At 39.8% G+C, this 23,568-nt stretch overlaps 3 protein-coding genes across 4 annotated transcripts; all 3 read right to left on the reverse strand.

The window, feature by feature from the left end:
- Window positions 1-874: 874 nt before the first annotated feature.
- Window positions 875-6,224, reverse strand: eif2s2 (eukaryotic translation initiation factor 2, subunit 2 beta). The gene is made up of 9 exons (XM_053317800.1): window positions 6,103-6,224; window positions 4,248-4,431; window positions 3,959-4,059; window positions 3,588-3,717; window positions 3,401-3,501; window positions 2,879-3,027; window positions 2,704-2,760; window positions 2,456-2,541; window positions 875-2,338 (listed from the first exon to the last, which is right to left on the reverse strand). Exons 1-9 carry the CDS (start codon window positions 6,115-6,117, stop codon window positions 2,163-2,165), a joined length of 999 nt encoding a protein of 332 aa, XP_053173775.1. The 5' UTR covers window positions 6,118-6,224; the 3' UTR covers window positions 875-2,162.
- A 1,287-nt stretch (window positions 6,225-7,511) lies between these two features.
- Window positions 7,512-12,580, reverse strand: LOC128357129 (charged multivesicular body protein 4b). Its single transcript, XM_053317374.1, has 5 exons — window positions 12,262-12,580; window positions 10,206-10,383; window positions 9,764-9,878; window positions 9,043-9,166; window positions 7,512-8,876 (listed from the first exon to the last, which is right to left on the reverse strand). Exons 1-5 carry the CDS (start codon window positions 12,443-12,445, stop codon window positions 8,812-8,814), a joined length of 666 nt encoding a protein of 221 aa, XP_053173349.1. The 5' UTR covers window positions 12,446-12,580; the 3' UTR covers window positions 7,512-8,811.
- A 1,198-nt stretch (window positions 12,581-13,778) lies between these two features.
- On the reverse strand, window positions 13,779-21,187 carry LOC128357128 (vesicle-associated membrane protein-associated protein B-like). 2 transcript variants are annotated; one of them, XM_053317373.1, is made up of 6 exons: window positions 20,912-21,187; window positions 19,431-19,583; window positions 18,157-18,260; window positions 17,840-17,920; window positions 17,241-17,372; window positions 13,779-15,914 (listed from the first exon to the last, which is right to left on the reverse strand). In XM_053317373.1, exons 1-6 carry the CDS (start codon window positions 20,967-20,969, stop codon window positions 15,741-15,743), a joined length of 702 nt encoding a protein of 233 aa, XP_053173348.1. In that variant the 5' UTR covers window positions 20,970-21,187; the 3' UTR covers window positions 13,779-15,740. The 2 variants fall into 2 exon arrangements, with proteins under 2 accessions (XP_053173348.1, XP_053173347.1); XM_053317372.1 differs by having other exon boundaries at window positions 17,241-17,423.
- Between the last annotated feature and the right edge of the window lie 2,381 nt (window positions 21,188-23,568).

Consider the following 23,568-nt stretch of genomic DNA (forward strand, 5'->3'; position numbering starts at 1 on the left):
CCACATTCTGTCTTTTCTCTCAAATTGCGTTTCTTCGGACAGGGTTTCCCTGTTAAGCTACAGTGGAAGTGGAAGTAACAAAAACAGGAACCTCAGCATTAAAGACTAAAGCTTCATATTAGCTACGATTTCAGAGATTTGGAAAAAAAAACATTTATGTATTTTTTTAAAATTTGGAAATAGGACTAATTTTGAGCTCAATGGTGTAACATACCCCCCTCAGCTATTTTCAAATATATACCTGCTAAAAGAAAAAGAAAAAAAAAGTAGTAGTAATAAACAGAATACTATTGATCATTTATAAGATCGATGTGTTCACTAAAAAGCAGGTCTGGAGCTGACTACTGAATTGTTTGATTTGCATGTAAAATACAAATGGGCAACATATCAAGGACAACAATCAGTGTAAAAGTAAATATTCACACCAGAAAAAAGAAATACAATGATCAAGATGAAGCACTTGATATCTCAAACACGTAATAACAGTTAATATGTACTTTATCTCCTGCTTCTATACACATTTTTATAAAAGCTTTTAAAATTGAGCAAATATCGTTGAGTATTAACAAAAAACATGGTTGATAAAGTTAACAGTTCCTAATAAAACAAATCTCAGCTATATGAATGTATTATTTATCCACTAATACTTCCTTGGCCTACAGAGGCAGTATCAACACAGCACCTGTGTCAGGTAGGTTACTGACATTTAAGATCCAACTGTCTAAAGTCACTATGGTGAGATGTTCATTTTAAAACTGAATATTCCAGAAGATCATCATTTCACCAGGTGTACTAGCTCAAAAGATTCACAGGTTATTTTTCAGTAGATGATAATTGCGGCAAACATTGAGCAATAACAGAGAGAACAATAGTGGAGAGAGAGAGTAGAACATTTATTTTTGTAAAAACCAGGTTTTAAAATGATTGCAGTCGGACCTTCACATTCTTCTCCAATAAGAACTGAATCAATGTCGTGTTTCCAGGATCACTGAACTCAAACTCCTCTTCCCTGGCTAGCTTGAGGTGTAAATCTGAATCAGATTCGAAAATGACAAACTGATGGAGGAGACTGATCTGAGGTGCCTGCTCAGAGTCTGCTTTTCATCGTAAGGCTAGACTATAGAGTTATGAGGGGGGGGGGGGGGGGGGGCATTTGGGTGTGTATCAGGGGAGGGACTGGCATTAGCTCAAGAACCCCAATCCTCTCGACAAAATTAATTTTATTCGATTTCATATTCCTCTAATTAAATGTCCAATATTTGATAATGTGTTCATCTAAACCTCAAGAAGTCAAAGAAATAAAGTACACAAATGCTCATCAATGCCGTAACAGCACTCACAAACACACCGTATAATTTCTATTTCTGTCTCACACACACAGCCTCTCTATTAAAGTCTTCAGTGAGTAGGCGCTCTCCCCTTTATCCACCTTAAGTTCTTAGATTTTGTGGCCACGTTCTGCTACAAACGATCAAAAGGATGTTTGGACCTTGTCACAGACGGCTTACTGTGACAAATCTTTTATGTGCTCCAGCCTGGTGACTTTGATTTGCCTCTTTGATAAGTTTTGAGAGACCAGAAACAGGAGCACAACCTTTTAGTTTAAGCAAAATTGAGCTCTAGCATTACAAAAAAGCAACCATGAGCCAAGTTACAATAATTAGAGCAACTAAGCTCTTGTCATTGTAGTCCAACTTAACTACAATGTGGCTGGCTGCATGGAGATTGTTGATTTGTTTGTATCCAATGTAATATTGATGTTTGGTGAATGTAAAGAGGGAGATAAAGAATGGGAAAGGATTCAAGCCATGTTAAATAAAGGTTTTCTTGCAGGAATCAAGAACAACAGCAGAAAAAAAAAGTGTAGGTGGTGCAGGGTTCATCAGCCAGACAACAAATCAAATGCAGCCAACAGTGTATGTGGTACACATCATCTGCTTACAGTGCCTGAACTCCCATCTGCCAGCTATAGATACTCTCTCACTCCCTGCCCGGTCAGGCCACAACACAACTAAACGACAGCCAAACCCTCCCGCAGTTCGATTCAGAGAGTCCTTTTTTTTCCGCAAAAATCAAGGGGGCGTCCGACCCCAGGTTCGGCCCTTTTGAGGGGGAAAGGGAGAGGGCCGAGAGGGGAAGGGCAGCCCAGTTTTGGTGGCCTTTTAGTTGGCTTTGGCGCGGAGCTGCGCCCTCTTTCCCGTCACAGCCTGGAAACCGGTCTTGATGCTGGCGACGGAGCAGCGGGAGTGGCACGTCTCGCACTGCAGGAAATAGAGGCGAGTGTCCTTCTGCAGGATGGTCTCTGGGGAGCGGCAGGTGTGACACGTCACGTATTCCTCTGCAGGGGTGAAGAGACAGTTATTAGCGCTGCGGAGTTCCTTTAGGTGATCTTTTAAAAAAGGTAGACAACTGTGAGTGGTGTAAAGGAAATAGTATAACTGATAAAACTACTTACTGATATATCTTCTCAACACATTTTCTATCTGTTTCTGTTGAAATCTGCCTTTAATCACAAGTTGGTTATTTCCGTCTATGGAGCCGCTGTTGGAAGTAGAAAGACAGTTCAAAGTTTCAGAAAACCAGTACACACACTGACTGAAGAGGATACTGATATTAAGAAATCAAAAAAATTAGTCTTAATTTGAGGATTTCCAGGTATTATATATACACATGAATTCCATCACTATGAACACAAAAACATACCTTGTTCCCAACTCAGCCAACAAGAAAGCGAGGAGATGTTTAGGCTGACGATGCAACCTGTGATCAAGGACAGATAAAGTCACTTTAAAAAGGTTTTTATTGGGGGGGGATATTGTTGATTGACAGTAGCAGTGTGACAGGATGAAGTTGGAGAGTAGCTGGGCGGGGGACTCACAGTTTGCAGATGTCTGTGAAGTTGACGAAGGAGGTTTTCTTGGTTCCCACTCGGACTACTTGAGGAGGCTTCATCACAAACTTCCTCTTCTCTCCGGCCACCATGTCAGGGTTCTTCTCCCTCATGATGTTGAAAACTCGGTTCAAGAGCTGAGAGAGACGAAGCAAAGAGTAACGCCAGCTGCACTTTACATGTCCAACCAGTGCATCAGGATAAGATCTAAAACCAAAGAATTAGCCCCTTTTTCTCCCTCTGCTACAAACACATAAATCCCTCTGTAGGTTAGATTTTGTAGTGTCTCAGACTGTAATGAAATAATTCCAGTTTACAGGAAATAAAAATGTTAAGAATTGAGATGCCTTCCTTTTTTTTTTTAAATCCTAAAGCACATTTCTTTTTCACTTATCAAGACTTGAAGGTGCATCCAATGAGCTGCCCTTCCCCAGTAGGATGAACAATCTGGTAATGGCTGAATATTGGTTATATCTATGCATATATGTGTATGTGTGTGTGTTGTCCCACCTCATCATAAGTGTAGTCTCTTTCAGTGCCGGCCCAGGCAGGTCCTGTGGAGGAGCTGAATGAAATGCCATCATTGTTCTTCCCCTCATCGTCCTCCAGTGCTGGAAACGCATCGAACAAACGTGTTATTACACACCTGCATTTTTCTTTAGTTTCCTACATTGGAGGTCAGGTGACTTCTTCTTACCGTCGTCCTTCTCCAGTGCCTCTCCCTCATCAAAGTCCACTTTCTTTGACTTCTTCTTCTTGGCAGGAAGCATCAGGTCCAAGTTGTCCTCATCCATGGCCTCCGTCTGCTCTCCTTCAATTTTCAGCTCCTGGTTTAGAGCAACAAAAAAAAACAACAGAAGTTCAGCAAGGGGATGATGATGATGATGATGATGATGATGAGAGAAAGGAGAGTAATGACAAAGCAATGGCAGCAGTGGAGAAAGAAATGTTGGTGTATAATGAGCAGAAAGACAGACACAGGATGAAAGCAAACAGAAACACTAAGAAGAGACTAAATGTGATGAGGTGAGAACAAATAAAGTAGAGTTGTGTTGTTCATTGACTGACCTTTAATCCCTCCTCTACATCGTTATCAAATACTTTCTTGGGTTTCTTCTTCTTTTTCTTCTGGTTGAAGAAGTTCAGGTCGTTCAAATCATCAGACGGCTCTGGAGAAGGCAAAGAAAACTATGCTTAATTCTTTCATAATGCATGATTTAATCCCAGACAGTTTTAAGACATCATCACAAAAGCCCTCAGATCAGAGGCAAATCTGACGTTGACTCAGCGCTGGGTCGGTGTCGGGATCTATGGCAGATAAGTTTTCATGTAGAACAGACACTATTTTAATTCTAACCTTTCTTCCTGCCTTCATCTTCATCAAAGTCCATCTCTTTGTCCTCTCCGGCTTCTGGTTCTGCCTCCTTCGCCTCCACCTCTTTAGCCTCTTCTCCTCCGACTCCTTCTCCTCCTTCTTCATCCAGCATGAAGGGCTTCTTCTTCTTCTTCTTCTTCTTGGTCATGTTGGGATCAAAAATCATCTGGAGGAGAGAAAGGAAAGCAGAAATAAAGTTCATGTTGTAATTAGAGGATTATACGGGTCATACAGAAACAATCACAAAAAGAGAGCTTTAAAAATCTGTTGATCAGATTATTAAATGACGGCCAACATAGCTCTTCAGTGACAAGATGGGACGTGAAATTATTTGTGGTTCAATAACCCGGCAAACCATCTGACAATAGCACAGCTCAGCATGACCAGCTATTGTCCCTTTAAACAGATACCCCTTGCTACCTGTTGTAACATTATGATTACGGTGAGAGATATTTGGGACATTAAACTTAATTACTATTAATTGAATTTGAAATGAATTATTTTTTATCGTTTGCTGAATTAATTTGCCTTCTATGATTGTAGATAATCATGTCTTAACAGAAACTTCATTTCTGATGATCACTATCCACTGCATTACAGCCAACCATATAAAGTGTGTTTTAGTTCAACATTAGCTAACATTTGTAAGCAATAATACTACACAATATGTCCACATGATGGGCAATGACCATTTGCCAGAGTCAAAAAAGAGAAGTTATATTCACACTCCCAGTTTATCTGTAGTCTGTTTGACCCAAAGCTCATTTTCACTACTTACAGTCGATGAATAACATAAAAGAAGTTCTTGGATTAAAAACAGAGATTCATCTGCTGACTGAAGTATTCTTTTGAACAACATCAAGTGACAAAAGCTGCAACAATGAGCTCATTCATTGATTAGTCATTTACACAAACTGTGTTGATTTTAATGATCTTTTATGTCATTTATGAAAACTGGGTAAAAATGGTAAAAACATTCTTTCATCTTGATGATGGTTTCCCTCGTCTGAAATAATAGTAAAGCCATCAATGGACAAAATAATGTATTTGAATAGCCAATGTGGAATCTGACACTCTTCCGTTCAGTTAATACCATAAATAATTAATGAATCAAGACAATAAGCATTAATCGATGCTGACATTAACTGTTAGCTGCATGACAACATTTATACTGACTGTGGTGATTTAGTTTTAAAATATTGTGATAGCTGTCAGTTCAATATTAAAATTTTCTTAAATATTAGACTGTCTGACTGCCATGTATGAAGGCTGTCGTCAAATCCATATTTACTACTAACCGGCAGACGGAAATTAATTATTTAAGGCTTAATGTTAAAGAAAAAAGAAAAAATCGTCATGTTTCAGTTATAATGATATAACAAGACATTTTCATAGATATCTTGTGACAGTAATGTATGTGTCGACCCTGCAAAGTAGAGCGGACTGTACTCCGAGATAAAAGCAGCTTTGTGTCTCCGGAGGAGAAAATGAAACATTATTGGGCTAACGGTCGGCTAATGCTAACGCTAGATGGATCATTTCTGCCAGTCGGTGTGAATTGTCCATCAATGGTGACAGACAGGATTAATTAACCACAGGGAATATCAATGATCAACACGGCGTGGCAGCGTCTCATATACTGAATATTGAATAATGTCGTGTCATTTCTGGTGGTCGGGCCGTTGTTAGCTCAGCTAACACCATGTGAGAAGAGGTGCAGCGGAGCCGAGGCCCAAAGTCATCCTCAACACCATCTGACCCGATATTTCACCACAATTCACCCAATGACTCCTCAAGCAGACACAGACTGAACGGTGGGGACAGCAGGCTGACTTACCTCGTCTCCTGACATGTTTGCAGGCTGATAAGTAACAGAAATGTGTTTCTTTTTCACTCCTCGCTCAGTCTCACACTGCTGCGCCGAAAATGTCTTGCATCAGCGTTGAGTCCGCACTGCGCAGGCGTCAAGTCGCCAACTCCTGACGTAAGTAGCTCGCGCCAGCGCGCAGCAGTTCAGTGTTCAAGAGCCATCAGGTTTATAAACACTCAGTCACTCAGTATGCTCCAAGAATTATTTAAAGACATCTGATTTTACCGCTCATCCTTTTCTGTGAAGTTATTTTTTTTATCTATTAATTCATTATTATTATTACTTTTACACTCTGTCCTGTTACCATGGTGACTGTATTAACAAACTGGTGATGAAGTCATGTCCATTATGTCATCTTCATTTCATCATGGTGCTTAATTGTTTTAAGAGTTTGTAGTTATTACATTTATTCTATAAAGAAGTTCTTGTGTCTCTGTGGTGACTGTCAGACAAAAAAAGAAAACAAATTATGTTTAATAGATTCATTCCACGAGGCAACAAAATTAAAAGTTTTGATTTAAATACTAATATTAATAAAAATAAAATACTTAGTTTGTACTTCACTTGTCATTCACAGTGAATATCAAGCATGTATAGTGTTAAAAACATATAAAGAAAATAAGAGTTAAAACCAAATTTTGCCTAAAGTCTAAAAAACCCATCTAATGTATATTAAATTATTATTATTGTTAAACCACTAACTATTGTCTCATTAGAGGAATGTATATGTTCTAAAATACAAATATGCTTGTGAGCAGTCACCATTTAATACAATATGTCACCTGATGAAAAAACACAGCAAGATATAGAAACTTCATCAGAACTATCATAAGGCATCCAGACACTGACTGAAGAAGGTTTCAACCTAAAGCTAAAACTTGTTGTGAATATTTAGCATCACCAGCAGGTTGGATATAGTCACTATGTACTGTGTGTCTCTAATAAAAGTGGTGATGATCTCATTCTTTACATTTTCTCAATGGAATGAACTTGGTACTGTATGTATTTGCTCATATATTCCCTGAGATTTATGTTGATGTCCAAAATGTTTGACTCAGTAAAGACAATGGCCCAAGTCTTTGTGTTCTTTGACTGAAATGATTTGACAATTGATCTCAGAATCAATCAACAAAAAAATTGATCAATACTTTAATTTCCATTAATGATTAAGTCACACTAAAATACCACAAATTGGTCAGTTTCAGCCTCTCAAATGTGACGATTTGCTAATTTTACTAATCTTATTTGATAGTAAACTGAATATCTGTTGGTCCTCTGGGAGATTATGATGCATTTATTCACAATGGTCTGACACTGTTTCTGATCGTACAGTCACACAGTGGCCACATGAAAAGATGAAGCTTCCACTACAATCAAAGAATTGAAAACTTTTAATGATTTTGCAAATAATATTCTCATCTGGATAAATAAAACATAGAAATGCAAACATGCTTGTCCATCCGTCCTTGTGTTATGTCTTTTTTTTTTCCCCTATGTAAAAAATGTACATCATGAGTTTGAAAAACTAAAAGGAGTGAACTCTTTAAACTCTTAAAACGTTGTAGATTGACGATAATCTAATCTTTAATAAACCGACACCTCCTTTGGGATGCAGTTAATAAAGGTGTGACAATAGTTTTATTATTATTATTATTGTTATTATTCTTTTTTTAGCATTATACAATTTGAAACATAAACCGTTATGAGTAGGACTGAGACAGACAGAGCAGGAAGTAAGTGTTAGGTTAAACATCTCTCTTCTACCTCTGCTTAGTGACCTGTAGTGACTTCCCATTGTTGCATGCTTCACACAACCCCAACAGAACCTGTCAGTGATGGCAGAAATACAGTATATAAAAAGAGACACCTTTTGGATATTTACACTGAATAACAAGAAGAACCACTGGTGAGAACGGCTTCGAGGGAGTCGCCGCTTCAATGGCAACGGGAGGCAAAAAAGAGAGGAGGGACGGGGGGGGGGCGGAGGGAGACAAAGCACGCAGCCTGAAACGAAACGAGAGGTTTGGATTCTGGCAAAACACACAGCTCGCAGCTTCTCCACCCAGCTCATGCTCAGCTAAGGAGTGTTATTTTTGTCAAGAAGGAAGACAAAACAAGAAAACATCCAGCAAGTTTTAACGCCACAAACACAGGTAAATATGAGAGTCAGAAGAAACGGATCTTTCAGGATTGAGCTCCCGTGAAAAATTCCCCTGTCATCCAGCGATGTTACTGTCACGCAGGCCGCCACCGTAAACCGACAATAACTTCAATGCAGCACAGCAGCGCGCAAACTATTACACTTCAATATAAACTCTGCAGGCGCTGAAATGGTCCTGACCAGTACAGGGACCATGAAGTGCTAGTATTTTATTAAAATAGAGGGTAAAAATATGAGGTGACTCTTTGCCATGACACAGTGAGAGCTTCCTGACTGTCTCATTGGCACTGAGCACCCCGGGGGTCTCTACAATTTGGATTGTGAGGGGGAAAAAAAGGAAATAATACAGCATTTTTGCTTTTTTCGTAGTGTTAGATGAAGTTCAGCTCTCTCTTCAGACACACAAAAACACTCATACACAACATCCTATCAAGTCCATTCATTCCCCCGCCCCGCCCCACCCCGCTCCTTCCTCTTCCCTCTCTGATGCAGGTATGATGTAGCGGACGCTGCCTTTACATGGCTTCCATCGCCCAGCGCTGCAGATCCTCCATGTCGTCCTCATCCTCCTCTTTCTTGGCTGAAAAGAGAGAAATAAAAGTGGTGAGAGCTTTGAACTAATGGATGCAGTTGTGTATAGTTGATGTCAGAGGGGACGTCTAATGCCTCTGCTCTTCTGATCTAAATGCTAGAAAAATGATGCTGCAGTCAAGCTTGCAGCGTGGCACTATGTAGAAGTTTCTTACCAGGTCTGGAAGGTAATGAAGTAGAAGGCACGTTGGGGAGGGGGACGTTCTCTGGGCCGATGTCCAGCAGGCTTTTGTCCAGCTGCTCCTGTTCCAGCTCATCCAGCTCTGCCAGCAGCTCATCCTGAGCAAAAAACCAAAAAAACAAAACAGCAAGTGACACACATGATGAGGATGAGCACTGACTCATTCATGTACCACCGAAACCTAAAAAAAACCTTTCAGATCAAGTATATGATAGTTATTAAGCTATGGGTCTGTACGCTTGTTGAGAAAAGCGTCTCACTAGGAGTTAAATTAAAATACTTGAAGTCAGCTGACGGAGAATTTCAGGAAGTGTTTTCATTCTTCATGTGATATTATCCCGGGATAACTGAATGCCATGAGCTGTGGTGAGGTTAGTCTATGAATGCGACCCATTCAAAATAAAGGCTGATTCAACAGTGTCACTAAACCGGAGTTCAGCCTGGTGGATCACAAAGCAACAACGAGCAGGGTCAAGAATTCTTTGTTAAAGTGAACACAGAATAAACACATGACCTGCACTGATGAACAACAATATTTCAGGGTCAGGGTGTGTGAACGGGTTTGAGATGTCAGATTCATTCGAGGTAATATTTATAGTACATCTCAATATCAGACATTATTTTTAAAAGGTTGGGATCAGTTTATAAATACCACCAAAAAAAAATCACAATTGTAAAAATCACCAGTCACCAACCTCATCAAACTCCTCTCCAAAGCCGACAGGTTTAGAGATAGCGTCAGAGATCTCCTGGGCCAGCTCCTGCTGCTCTGTAATGTCCTGCATCAGGTCGTCCACCTTGTCGATGTCCCTGAAACAACATCCAGGAGAGAAACCATGTCTGAGTACAACAGAACACACTTTTACACCTTTCAACACGTGCTATTACTAATGTACAAGTTAGAGGTAAGGAAGTGTGTATAGATTTTTGTTTAGTACACTGTACATCTATTTTATCAGCGTGTCACTGATTCATGCAGTGCTCATGAGATTGGATTAGAGAGATATTACTGCATGTGGGTCAAATCCTGTTTGAGGTAAAAGTCACTGTTTTCTGTTATGAAATCAAAGCAGATGTTCTCGATAATCTCCAATTGATCGATCAGATGCCGGCTGATCACTGGATACTCTCTCTTACATGTTTTCATGGGCAGACTTCATGGCCTTGGCAGCGAAGCCCATGTTCTTGAGCACTTCAGTGTTGGTGTTGGCGTTCTCCAGAGCTTCTCTCTGGAACTCGATGGTCGACAGGGTGCCGTCGATCTGGGCGAGCTGCTTCTCATACCGCTTCTTTCTTTTCAAAGCCTGCAGAGCCGCTGTGGGTGGAGAGAGAGAGAGAAAGAGAGAGAGGGTGTAAAGAAATAGATTTATTGAGATGACAAGGGGGGGTTGTTGAGATTATGGTGGTCCTCCACTCAATCAGACACCTGATATGCTGTGGTGACCCTCTCAGATAGAGTCAAACTAAGTTAGCCCATTAATCTTTGTGGTGGAGGTGGAAATAATGTATAATGTATTTTATTAAATGGAGTCTGCATTTTTAAAAATGAACCTCCAATAAACATTATTGATTAATACTATATCTTTGTAATAACTGCAATACTTTTTCACCAGCTAATGGCAAGTTTAATCAACCACTGGTGACTCAGTCCATCAGTTTTCCTCCCTGTCCAACACTTTAGTCAAGATCAACACATCTAACCGAATACTGACCAGGTGTGACTCAGTGTGACATTTGGTTTGGATATTTGGGAGGATGATTATGACTGCTGAGGTTTTGTCATCCAAACTGTGAGTTCATCCATACATGACAAGATGTCGTCAAAACTACTACTACTGCTCAGATTTCCCAGAAAATACATGAAAGAAGATCCTGGTCATATTTTCAGTGTCACACCGTGAACATCAGACCAAATGAATTTGTTTGTATTTGCATACATAAAAAAGCAACAAAATAAGCCACCTGCTATGAAATTTAAGGTGCATGTTCATCATCTTGAGAAGAGAACACCATCAAACCAAATGATGAATTCCTCAGTCTAGACCTGAAACTATTCATCTCATTTAAATGACAAAAAAAATGTGAAATACATTTTATAACCAAAAATATCAAATATTTCCTTTTTATGTAAGAATCGACTTCTTCTCTGATTTTGTTTTTAATTGACTATTTTACTATTTTACAAAATCAGGTATGTCATTATGTCACCTCTACTTTAACTATTTCTGTATCTATATCTTCAAGATAAAACTTTATTGACTCCAAGAGAGGAAATTCACATGTAACAGCAGGGCAAGAAAGAAGGTAAGAGCAGATAATAATTACATGACAATAAACACATATAACAATACTTAGTTACATGACCTGACTTATGAGTTAGAAAAAATAAAAAGGTTGTGCAAAATATGTGCAGAAATAATGGTAATGAATACATGATCAATTAAATAAGCACTTTGATGTCTGCCACCTCTCTCTCTCTTGAATGAGAAAGTGTGTCCAAACTTTCACACACACATATGTATATATATAAATATATACAAATTCACACACATACACACACGAGGCTAGTTTTCTATTAACCCAGGCTGACCAGTGGCACTGATTAGTTCATGGCTCGTTGTAATTGCTGTGTGATGTTATGACCTCCCATCAGGGACCTGTGCCGCCTGCTGGAGGTTTGTTAAAGGCTTCAGATCAAGGTGCAAACACGCCCACTTCTCTGACAGCAGTGTCTCTTTAACATGTGCAATGGTGCAAACCCAGTGCTCAAACCTTTGTCCTGACACACTGAGTCAATATCTTAACTGACAGTCTCTCTGCAGCAGAGTTGACTGTAGCTGCAGTGCAAAGGCAGCCACACCTTCACTCTTTACATTTTTAGGTGGTGAAACCACACGTTCAAAATGATGGGTGGACATATGTTAGCTTATGATAAGACTAGCAGAACCTCAGTGGGGAGAAGTGAACGATAATCTATAATCAGTCAAACCAGGCTATCAGCTCGCACTCTGTCAAAGAAAACCTCCACCTCTCTCCCGATAACGACCCGAGGTGAGGCTGCCAACAGTGACGGTAGCCCCAGAAAGTTAGCCAACTCAGCTAACATGCTAACACGTAGCCTGGCGTTGTTGTGAAGGCTGTTTGATCAACGAAGAGCAGAAAATGAAGAGAAAACACGCCCGGATGTCTTTACCTCTTTTGTTTTTTGTGCCGTTTTTCTTGGCGATTTGCAGCTCCTGCTCGATCTTCTTCTCTAGAAATTCCTGTTTCTTAGTTAGCATCTCCTCCGTCTCTCGGAGTTTCTGGATCGCCTCCTGTGGGCTCGGTCCCTTTCCTCCTTTTCCTCCTCCTCCAAATATCTTACCGAACAACGACATATCTAGGACGCTACAACACACTAACTTTATATTAAAAAAATACAAAGAAACCGAGAAAGCCAAGCCTAGTGTTAGCTTTCTCGCTGCTAGCCTTCACTGACACTTCGCCCTGAAGGATTGTTGATATTTGCCCACTTCCTGGATAAGGCCCTATGACGTCACGTCGCACGATGACGCCTCCATCTGCTAGACAACCAGAGCACTATAGATAGATAGATAGATAGATAGATAGATGGATGGTTTCATTATGATATCATTATTGATTCATTTTGCAAATCTCCCACACTTTGTTTTCAACAGTATTTCCTTCAATAAAACAATTTCAGTGAAAATACTGAAAGATGAAACTGCAGGTGGTCTGTCCTCGCTGGGACCTTCACCTCAACCACTGAGGTCACGCTCAAAGACCCTTGCCATACAAAGGCATACATGCTAGAGCTGGTTCAGTACCTTAACACTATGCACATCTGTCTCTACTGATTGTTCCTAACTGTATAATAATACTAGACTTATTTCATTCACAGCAATCATTACAACTTGAGGTTTTGAGGTTCAGAAGCCTGCAGGTTTTGAAGGGATTCTCCAGATGTATTATAAAACTTTACCTGCAAAAGCTGCTGAACTTGTAGGAAAGATTAAAAAAGGGTGGACTAAACTGATACAGCAGAGGCCGAAATATTTGTGAGCTTTACTCACTAGTATGAGTCACACCCCCAAAACACTAAATCCTACATTTCCCATAATGCAGCTCAACCCTTGTATTCTCGACCTTTCAATTAAGTTGGAAGTTTAATTATATAAATGTGTTGTTTTTATTCCAAGTTTAAGATTAGTTGCTCACAACCACTGACCACGATGACATCATCAGAGTTATCTTGTTAGACTTAAGCTCCTTTCAGAGATGACATTATGTAACAGACTGGGTGGTATTCTTTGTGATGAGTAAACTGAGATTTTAGGGTGAGCCCCTTTAATGTAGGAATTAAAGGGGATTTTTCTTCCTCAGTGACTCAATGCTGAATTAAATAGAAATGTGGTAGTTGTGCACCCACAATGTTCCTTTGGGTGTTTTTTTATGTTTAGCTTTTCTACCTTCAAATGTTCTTTCAGCCCCTTTTAGGGACATTATATAGACTTTTAATTCATTTCCTGGAGACTTAATCTAACTGTTACCTTAATCACTGACCCAAAATGTCTGAAATTTGTTTTCAAAAGTAGCCTATGACAGACCACACACACACACACACACATACACACCACTAACAATCTCATTTGAGTGGTTGAAAAATCTGAACTAAAGGAGAAACAAGTCAACTTTTCACAGAAACAGACATTTGGGGGTTTATGTATTTTAATTCATTATGATGCTACATGATCCATGGTGGTTGTTTAACTATTTTCTTCCTTTACTATAGTATGTTAATAACTTTACCAGTTATCTTTTAAGTTATTTTATTTTTATGTACATACAAAAGAGTATCCAATTACTGTGTGATTACATTGTTGTGTGACTGTATCTCTGCATGTGTGGTCTGAAGCACTGATGCCTTTTTATTATTTATTTTTAATGTAGTGTGTATTCACAGGCCAGTCCACATCCCCACATCTCTGCTCCCCCGAGCTCCTTCAGGCAACGAAAAATACACATATTTATTCGATTTCTTAACGACCCAGTTTTGCTGAGGTGGTCATGTGATAGCCGAGATAATACAGCTGTGTTGTCTCGGTTTTCTCACACAACCACCAGAGCCCAACAGGAAACTGAAGAAAAGGATGACTGAAAGGAAACAAAAACACACACACACACACACACACAAACACACACACACACTGATGAACCAGACTCAAGATGGTCCCTTTTGAAAAGACGGTACTTTGTTTTCTGTTTTGCTCACATAATTTCCAACACTCAAATAATAATAATCATAATAAATCCAGGTCATTTCATGCAGACTGCAGAGTGGACACTTGAATATAGTGCATTTGGATATTAAACATGAGAAGCATTGTGGCTACATGATAATATAAGAAAGAAAGCAAACAACTGCTGTAATACAGGACACAAATACAATACTCCATGGGCAAACTTAAACAAGGTGGCCAAAACTATTTTTACATACTGTGTGTTATATATTGAAAATGTCCAAGTTGGTTTTGCATGACAAGTTTATTTTAAAGGTGTCTTTTGTTTTTTTGTTTTCCGGCTAGTGCCACTCTCTCCCTCTCAACCTGAGGAAGAAATGATCAAGAAAATGTGTTAACTGGGAAAATCTGATGTTTTAGAGCTATATTACAGCTTTGTCTTTATACTTGATCACCGTGCAGCATAAATCCTTTGTCATAATCTTGATTTTACAGTCATAATTTAACCAATGGCCCAAAAAATGGATTTATTATATTTCTATTGATTCCTTGGTCTGGTCAGTAACAGTTTTTAAATCAGATTTTCAACAAACAAACCCCCATTTTTCTGTTGTGTACAGGAAATCTGTTAAACCACCCCTCATCCTTTGCTCTAAAAGTCAACAGCCTGTGATTTCACCGTTTGTGGTCTCCTCACATAAAAACATTCACATGCAGTCACATCAGCCCTCCTGCAGGAGGAAAAAAAAAATAAAAATCAACAAGACCCAGACACACGCACACAAATGCACGGGTTTAAACTGGCTTGATTTTTTTTTTTTAACCACAAACTGAGTAGAAGACAATACAGTTTGAGTCTAGAAAAAAAAAAGTCTTTCACTCATCACTTGTGTTCACCTCTCCTCGTAGATTATCATTAAGAAGTGGAAGAGAGATCTTCAGAGGAGGAGTGTTGGATCTTTCTTACAATGTGGAAGTTAAAGACTTGATAATCAGTAAAGAATCAATGAAAGACTTTAGACATTCAGCCAGAGTGAAGCCATTTCCACACACTGCTAACTGTTACCTGTGCAAGTTGGGGAAGATCGTTTAAGAACGAGAGATGGACGGAAAGAACGGATCACAGGTGGTGATTGTTTCACAGAAAAAAAAAAGAAAAAAAAAGAAAAAAAAAAGAAGGCAGGATCTGTAACAAATGCTCTCACTGGTGGTTTAACTTGGGATTGCCTTCCTTTGTTTTTCTTTTTTACACATTAAATTATTTTCCACCCAGACAACCCATCATGATATTGCCTTAAATGTTTAAAAAAAAAAAAAGAAAGAAAGAAAGAGAAATAAACATAAACCCAGAAGACATCCCCGTTGCCGTCATTGACGCGTGTCCTCCCGAGCACGCCGTCCGTCTGTCACTGTGCTCTGTCCGTCTGTGTCTCTACAGGGCCAGCTTGCCAATGATGACTCCAATGACAAAGAAGAGCACGCAGAGCGCCAGCACACGGATGCTTAGGCCTTCGTCCCTCATGGCTGAGGTTGCCATGACGGAGGAAGAAGAGGGGTGAGTAGCGGCCATCGACGTCGGCTTTCTCTTCCGCAGCCCGTCGTCCTCCTGCGACGGAGATGGAGGAGTTACAGACAACAGCCAGAGCCTCTCAGCACACAGGTACAGATAACGAGGAAATGCAGTACAGAAATATGACTGAGGTCATTTTAAAATGGTGTCGTCGTTACGTCGTTTGTCCACCAGAGAGCACCGACAAGTTTGCTTTTCCAACAGTGCATATCTTGGTCTCCATTCTTTAATAACCAAATAATAATATAAGAATAACAAAAATATTTATATGCTGTGTTTAGATTGATCAATATGTTGTTGGATTTTTTAAACTCTCAAATATTGATATTGGCCTTAAAAATCAAGAGTGAAGAGTCGGGCTCTGTATTTAACATCATTAATCTCTGTGCATCATCACAGTGAGCAGCTCACTGTTTTACTTATGGCTGCATGCAGGTGTGTTGCCCCACAAAATATTCAATAGATCATAAGTCGAGGGCACGCGAAAGCCCAACACAACGACAGAGTTTTATGTGATGTTCTTGTTGCTAAAGTGTGACGTCTCAAGTATAAACTGTAGAGAACCATACAGATAATGTAAAAAGTGATTTTAAAAAGAAACGTACACAACCTCTGAATCAGTTACACACCTAATGGATATTTTCTCCTCTTCAATCTGACACTGTAACTTATCCATGTGCATATGTAACACCAAAATCTATATCTGAAGTCTTAAACTAAAAATTACATATGATACGTTTGATTTCTGAGACTCACTGCCTTCACATGAAAACTGAAAAGGTGTGGCAGTAACATAAGGAAATGCAATTTTGGCAGAGTTTCATTTGGTGACTTTTAGCCACAGTTCATATTTCAAAACAGCCACTACCTACTCTCCCTGCAAACAGCTGGCGACACATGTCTGTACAAGTGTAAAGGAGCCTTTGGATTAAATGTGAAATATTCTGTAAAAATATTATAGAAATATGAAATATTAGAGAAATATTAGAGAAATGATATTCTGTAAAACAAGATGTCTTAAAAATAGTTTAAAAAATGTACACAATGTCATCTGATGTGTACAGATTTGAATGTTTATAACTTATTTGTAAAGATTTCACTGCTTAAGCAATGACTGGGATGATTTAACAGGAAGTTGCTCTGGCTCACTCTAATACAGTGCTGCACTAGTCACAGCATACAAAATAAATGTTTGCCTCTGGATTAATGATGGCCGCTCATTTTTCTGAACTGTAGACGCCGTAATCAAAAGTGAAACTATCTTTGCTTCCATGTGTTCGATAGAGGAAGTGCTGGAACAGGAAATAGAAGTTTGAACGAAAACGTAGGTTGCCTCATGTCTCTGGTTTTAGCGCGCCTCACCCTGATCTGTTTGTTTTCTTCCCGTAGCCTCTGCACTTCCATCTGCAGCCGCTTGCACTCCTCCATGATCTTCTTCACCTCGCCGTCATCCAGCGAGGCGCTGGCGGACTTGGGCAGTGCGGAGTGCTCGGTCTGAACAGAGGAGGTAGAGGAAGACAGAGTTTTGTTGCTTTCACTCTCATGCTGTGGAGAGAGAGTGAGGGGCGGTTTGGGTGAGAGGAGAGGGAGAGGAAGGAGGGGAGGATGGAGAGACATGCAGAGACACAGCAGGGAGTGAGATGAAAGTACGAACAAATAAATCATAAATGAATAAACAAAGCATGTAATGGGTGATACAGTGATATGCTGCTGATGGCAAAGAGACTGACAAAATTCAACTCAAAGCAAACATGCAGTGTGAATAGTTCAATCAGAGTTTTAACATCATATCCAGTCATCCTAAAATAATCATCATAAAGCTGATTAATCTGCATTTATTTACATATCATCTTTGATCTGATGGGGATGTGAGAAAAAGGGACTTGTGTGATCTACACCTGTCACTTAATGATTGAGTGTAGCACAACACATGTTAACGTTAACCTAAAAGTCACACTTACAGTTTTGTCATTTTCTAGCGGCATCTCGAATGCACATCTCAACTTTGAATCCATCAGCTCTTCTGGCTTCGCCTCCTTCCACTGTGGAAAACATCATGGAGTTAAGAGACAGAAAGAAGATACAAAACAATGACAGTTCATATGAGGACTCTTTAGAGAAATGCTTTAAGTCTAACACCCATGATCTTGTAAAAAAAATGACATAATTCAGGGTCTTTAGCTCAACTCTCAGTTAAGAAATAAATGCCTCGTTAGTTACATCCAAAGAACTGCATAAGATTATAATCCCAAATTATATTTAATGCTCAGATACTCACAACTCCTTCCATGTCAGTCATGTCGTACGGAGCCAGCATGGACTGCACCATGAATTTGTGTTTACTCTTTTCATTGGGGTCATAGTCAAAAGGTTGTAGCATAACTGTGAAAACAACAATAGAGTGGAGACAAAGAAGATTAGGGACAGACTAACTTCCTGTATTGACCCACAACACATGTTGCATAAACTTCAGTCGGGTTTATGATAACACTGCGACTTTGTTATTCCTCTTTCACATACGATTATTTTTCTGCATGAAAGACCATTTAGTTGACTAGTGAGGAGCTACAGACATGAATGTGACAAATGAATGTATAAATTTGATTTCCATGAATGTAAAGGAAACTTGTTTTAATAGAGTTTTAGGTGTGGTTATCCACCATTGCTGACATATGGAGGCTTCCACCAGAAAGATGTGCAAAAATATAAACATTAAAATATCCATTACATTACTTTTTAACAGAAAATATCTGATAACACATGCAAAATCATGTTAGATGGTAATCACACTGATATTAGTTACTGTATAACAATATAACCTTTTTGTCTTAATTCTGAGGTATTTTATGTGTTTTTTCCACTTACTTTCCTATTACTTACCAATTTACATCACAATAACTGTGATATTTATGATTTTGAAGAAAAATAGCCCAACAATATCTGTACCGGCTTACTGCTGTCATTCCCAATTCTTCTTTTACTCTTCAAGAATCGGGAACGGCATCCAGTCTTTTTTTGTCATTTTGTGCAGATTATTATTACCCAGCAACTGCAAAGACTTTACAGATGTGCCTCCTCCTGATGATTGCCCAAAAATATTTCTATCCTCAAGTAGCTGAAAGCTCGATCACTACAATGATTGATCTGACTGAACTGAGGCTGGAAGATTTTGTTTGGTGATGAAACATACTGCATGCTGGCTAGAGCTACATCAGCTCATATCTCATCATATGAGACTAGCTAACAATGAGGATCTTGTTGTGAGCATAGCTCGATGCAGCTTTAATGCCGGCTTCTCCTGGGGTTAAAGGTGCTTTACAATTAACTTATTTCAGTGTTGCTGCGTGATGTAAAGATCAATAATTGTCTGCTTCTGCTCTGCTATTGGATTCACATTTGTAGTGATTTTTTCCTCAAATACCACATTTCTAACCTGAAATTAAATTACATATTGCACAACAACAACAACAGATCAACACATTAGCAATAATACAAGGTACTGAGTCAAAAATAGAGCTATCTGACTGTTGGAAGAATAAAATAGTTACCGACCAGAGACGTTGACGGAAGATCCAGAGTCGATGACGCCGCTGTTGGGGCGCACACAATATCTGCGCGGGGCGGTTGTCTTGACTTTGAAACACACATTTCTATCTGTGGGGTTGGTGAGCTTCAGAGTGGCAGTGACGACATCTGTAAACGGGCCTGAGGACGACACAGACACAAACAGCACAGTGACTCTAGGGGGTGTGTGTGTGTGTGTGTGTGTGTGTGTGTGTGTGTATTTATTTACACACACTTGACTCGTAGTTTGGGTTCATATATTTGTTTCTCATTTGTATGCAGGAATCAAAACTGAGTGAACACTTGAAACTTTTCATCAGGACTACGTTCATGCTGCCTATTGTGCGTCTGCGAAGAGGAATCTGTGAGTGGTGTTTGTGAGCATGTCGTAAACATTGCTCCTCTTTCCACTGTTTTAATGTTTAATGTGCAATGTGTGCACAGCCTTTACTTTATTATTCATGCCCCGCCCTCAGCCGAAAACATACAACTAGATACTGTAAGAAAACTTACTAGACAAGCAAAAACTAGTGCCTTCTTCTCCCTCACAGGACCGTTTCAGCATGTTTAATGACTCCAGACTGGAAAATTCAGCCTGTTTTGAAAGCCAAACCTTTTGGTTTTAGAGACAAACAGCCTCCCTGTGTTTTCTGCTCTGCATCAGTGACTGAGGGCGTATGCATCTTTTTTCCTGGCTTATCTTTGCTTTCAAAGCTCTGCAACAACCAATCAGTGGACCTAAGGCCATACCTTGACCCATTTCTGCGGCAGTGTCACACCTTTACAGCAGAAAAATGCCTTTAACCACCAGCTCAGGTTGATATTTCATAATCACTGAGTGTGTGTGTATAGAAAATCTGGGGAGGAATTCAGGCTTGCACAGTAAAGTAAGACGGTAAAGCCTTCAATCCCAGCGTGCTAGCTTTATAATATTGTGAAATAGGTATGATAATTAGGCAGAGTAATGCCACCCTGCTGTAGAAAGCACTGGAACAGTGGGTCTTTTTCTCGGCAGCAGGGTGTTAGCAGCAACATGGAAAGGACGACGTGTGTCCAGCAGATCACAGCACATCACTGTGTTTGACAGGCTGTCAGAGGATAAAAAGCAGCGCGCAGGAAGCAAATGAGTGAATGAAGAGAAACGGGACGGCGGGCCCGGCCTGCCCTGACGCTGCAATAACAGCTAGCACTGCTAAGTGCTACCTAGCTAGCTGGGCAGTTAGCAACGTCGCACACAGTGTCGTTTCACCTGTCATCATCATCATCACCACCACCACCACCATCACCATCATCATCATCATCATCATCACCGCAACTCGCTAAATGTGTCTGGTTTAATAACATCGGCGTCTAATGGCGCAGCATTAGCGACCATTAAATGTGGCTGTAGAAGTCAGTACGGTGGCTATCATTGACGGCCCCGATGTTAGCCGGCTGCCCGCCGGCCCTGCCCTCCCTTCAGTCCTTACCTCTAAACTTCAGCTCGTGTTGTGGCTCCAGCACCAGCACTTGTTCTGTTCTGGCCATGGCCCAGAGAGCTGCTGCTGCTGCTTCCTGTTGCGGCGGCGAGGACAACGATTCAACCGCAGCTGGCTCCCGAAGAAACAACCCGGTCGTCCACGGCTTGTCTGTCCACGGGAGGGAAGGAAGAGGAGGACGACGACGATAACTGCCGTACCAGCTCTGGAACTGACTGACTGACTGACTGCCACCGACAGCTGCTGGAGGCTAACTGTGCTACTGCTAACTGGGCTAGCAGCGGAGGGAGGGGCGGGAAGGAAGAGCAGTAGCGTGACGTCGTGTGGGGGCGGGGCTGGTGTCATCACAGCGCTCACATCTTCAATGCTGCATGTTATACATGTTATATTACTACATGTTATAGTCTCACATGTTATAGTCTTACATGTTATATTACTACATGTTATAGTCTTACATTTTACATTACTACATGGTAAGTCTTACATGTTACATTACTACATGTTATAGTCTTACATGTTACATTACTACATGTTATAGTCTTACATGTTACTACATGTTATAGTCTTACATGTTATATTACTACATGCTCTAGTCTTACATGTTATATTACTACACGCTATAGTCTTAGGCCTTTGGACAAGGGATCAGTCTCCTCAAGGCCCCCCCAACCAACCCAAAAGCTCACTTATTTTTATCAGTCACTCATTATTTCAAATGTAATTTATTTAATTAGTGATAATAATTAAAATGATTTAATCAATTATTTTAAATTAATTAAATCAAATCATTATTCAGTTAACTTCTTCATTTACACTGTACTTGTACTAGTTTTCTAAAAACAAAGCTTTCTCCACACTGCCAGGGCTAAAATTCACAGTGGCCAAAAGCCAAAGCCTTTCTTTAATTTAAGTTTAAACACCCTTAAATCAAAAGAGCTGGTGTAAGCTAATAGAATAGCCACCATATTTATGGTTTTGATTGCAGTCCCGTCATGTTGTTCAAACCCCTCGGTTACCTCTGGATTTAGAGGACATGAGCCCAGTGTTAGCCACTATGGAGATTTGCTTCAGTTCTTCGATTCATGTATCTGTTCCCTTATTTGTTTGTTTGATCCTTAATGTTTTTCTTTCTCAAATTTGTATGAACAGAAGCTTAAAATTATATAGTCATTACTGTACACTAGATTATTATCGTAAGAGCAAATAACAGTGAGAGAAAACTATCAGATTTAGCCAATTTGGGTTCAACTACAGAGTAACTGTAGCTACGTATTATAATTGATACACCAGTGGTTTCAGCACATTCAGAAATTTCTGTCACAGCAGGGCCACTTCTGGTCAGTGCTCCAGATCATTTTTGTGACCTCAATTTTTTTTTTAAGTAAGACAAATTCATGAGCAATAAAATATTATTCCTCCAACATCAAACAATCATAACGCCACAAATTAAGCAGTTGGCTAGAAGTCTTATGTTTGGAACTGGTTTCCATTATTTTCCATTGTTTGAGTTGAGTCAGAAGTCCATGATTCATCATTAAAACCATAATTCCCAGAGTGTACTACTTTTTTCCTTTTCCAAGCAACATGGCTCTTAAGTGTTATTTCCAGGCACCACGTTCCTCACTGCTATACAGACAAATTCTGTGGTATTACTTTTTCCCCTCTGACCACCCACAGAACATTTCCATACTAAGAAATAAATGCACAGTTTGTGCATCTTTGACGTAAGGCCTGTGACTGTACGCTTACAGTCAGAGTTCTCCATAGGAGCAAAATCAGCAAAGAACCTAACTGAAGCTGGTAAAGCCACCAGGCACACAATTAATTAGCTCCGATAGATCTGTGTCAGCTGCCTCTGGCCGCCACGTTACTGATAGCACAGTCATCGTTTCACAGCTCAAAAAGCAGGAAAAAACATTTTTATGAGGGTCGAGTTCCTTGTTCAACTTTCAACCTGAATTTCCACATTGCTGAGCTTCAAACCAGAGGACCTCCTCTCAGAAACCGACTTTACAGCCTTCATGGTCGTCCCAGTAAACAGACTGCATATCTGAGGAGGAAATGACTGGTAAACGAACAGGAAATGCCCCTTCCTCTGGTGAGGATTTACAGGAATTTAGGGATAAGATTGCAAAAATGCAGCTTATGTGATATAGTGTTGCTTATTTGTGTGTATGTGTGTGTTAATATGTAATGACAGACTTGTTGCTGTCTGCACCAAAAAAAACTTTTATTTCTTAGAGCTCCTGTTCAGAAAGTAGAGACCCATATTTGATGTACACATTAAATGAAGACTAGGGCACTGAAATGAGAGAGATGCTAATACTGTACAGGCCGCCTGTGCTGTGCAAGGCTAGGAAGGAGAACCCCCTCCCCCCTCATCAGAAAATAAAACTGAAAATAATTTATTTTTTGTCACTTTTTTTTGGTCTTTTGGTAGCAAAAGAATACGATTTGTGTAGAAACAAGCAACATTTTGCATGTCATCTCCTCTTTAACCCTTCAAAATGTCCTTCGCAGATGTCAACGGAGGAAAACAAAAGAAACCCGAACACAACTTCAGTTGAAAGGATTTAAGTTATAGCAATACGCACACTATCAAGTGTACAATTTGTCAAGGTTCATTTGATTTCTAATAAAATACTTTT

This window comes from Scomber japonicus, chromosome 4 (assembly GCF_027409825.1).
Source record: "Scomber japonicus isolate fScoJap1 chromosome 4, fScoJap1.pri, whole genome shotgun sequence".
NCBI lineage: Eukaryota > Metazoa > Chordata > Actinopteri > Scombriformes > Scombridae > Scomber > Scomber japonicus.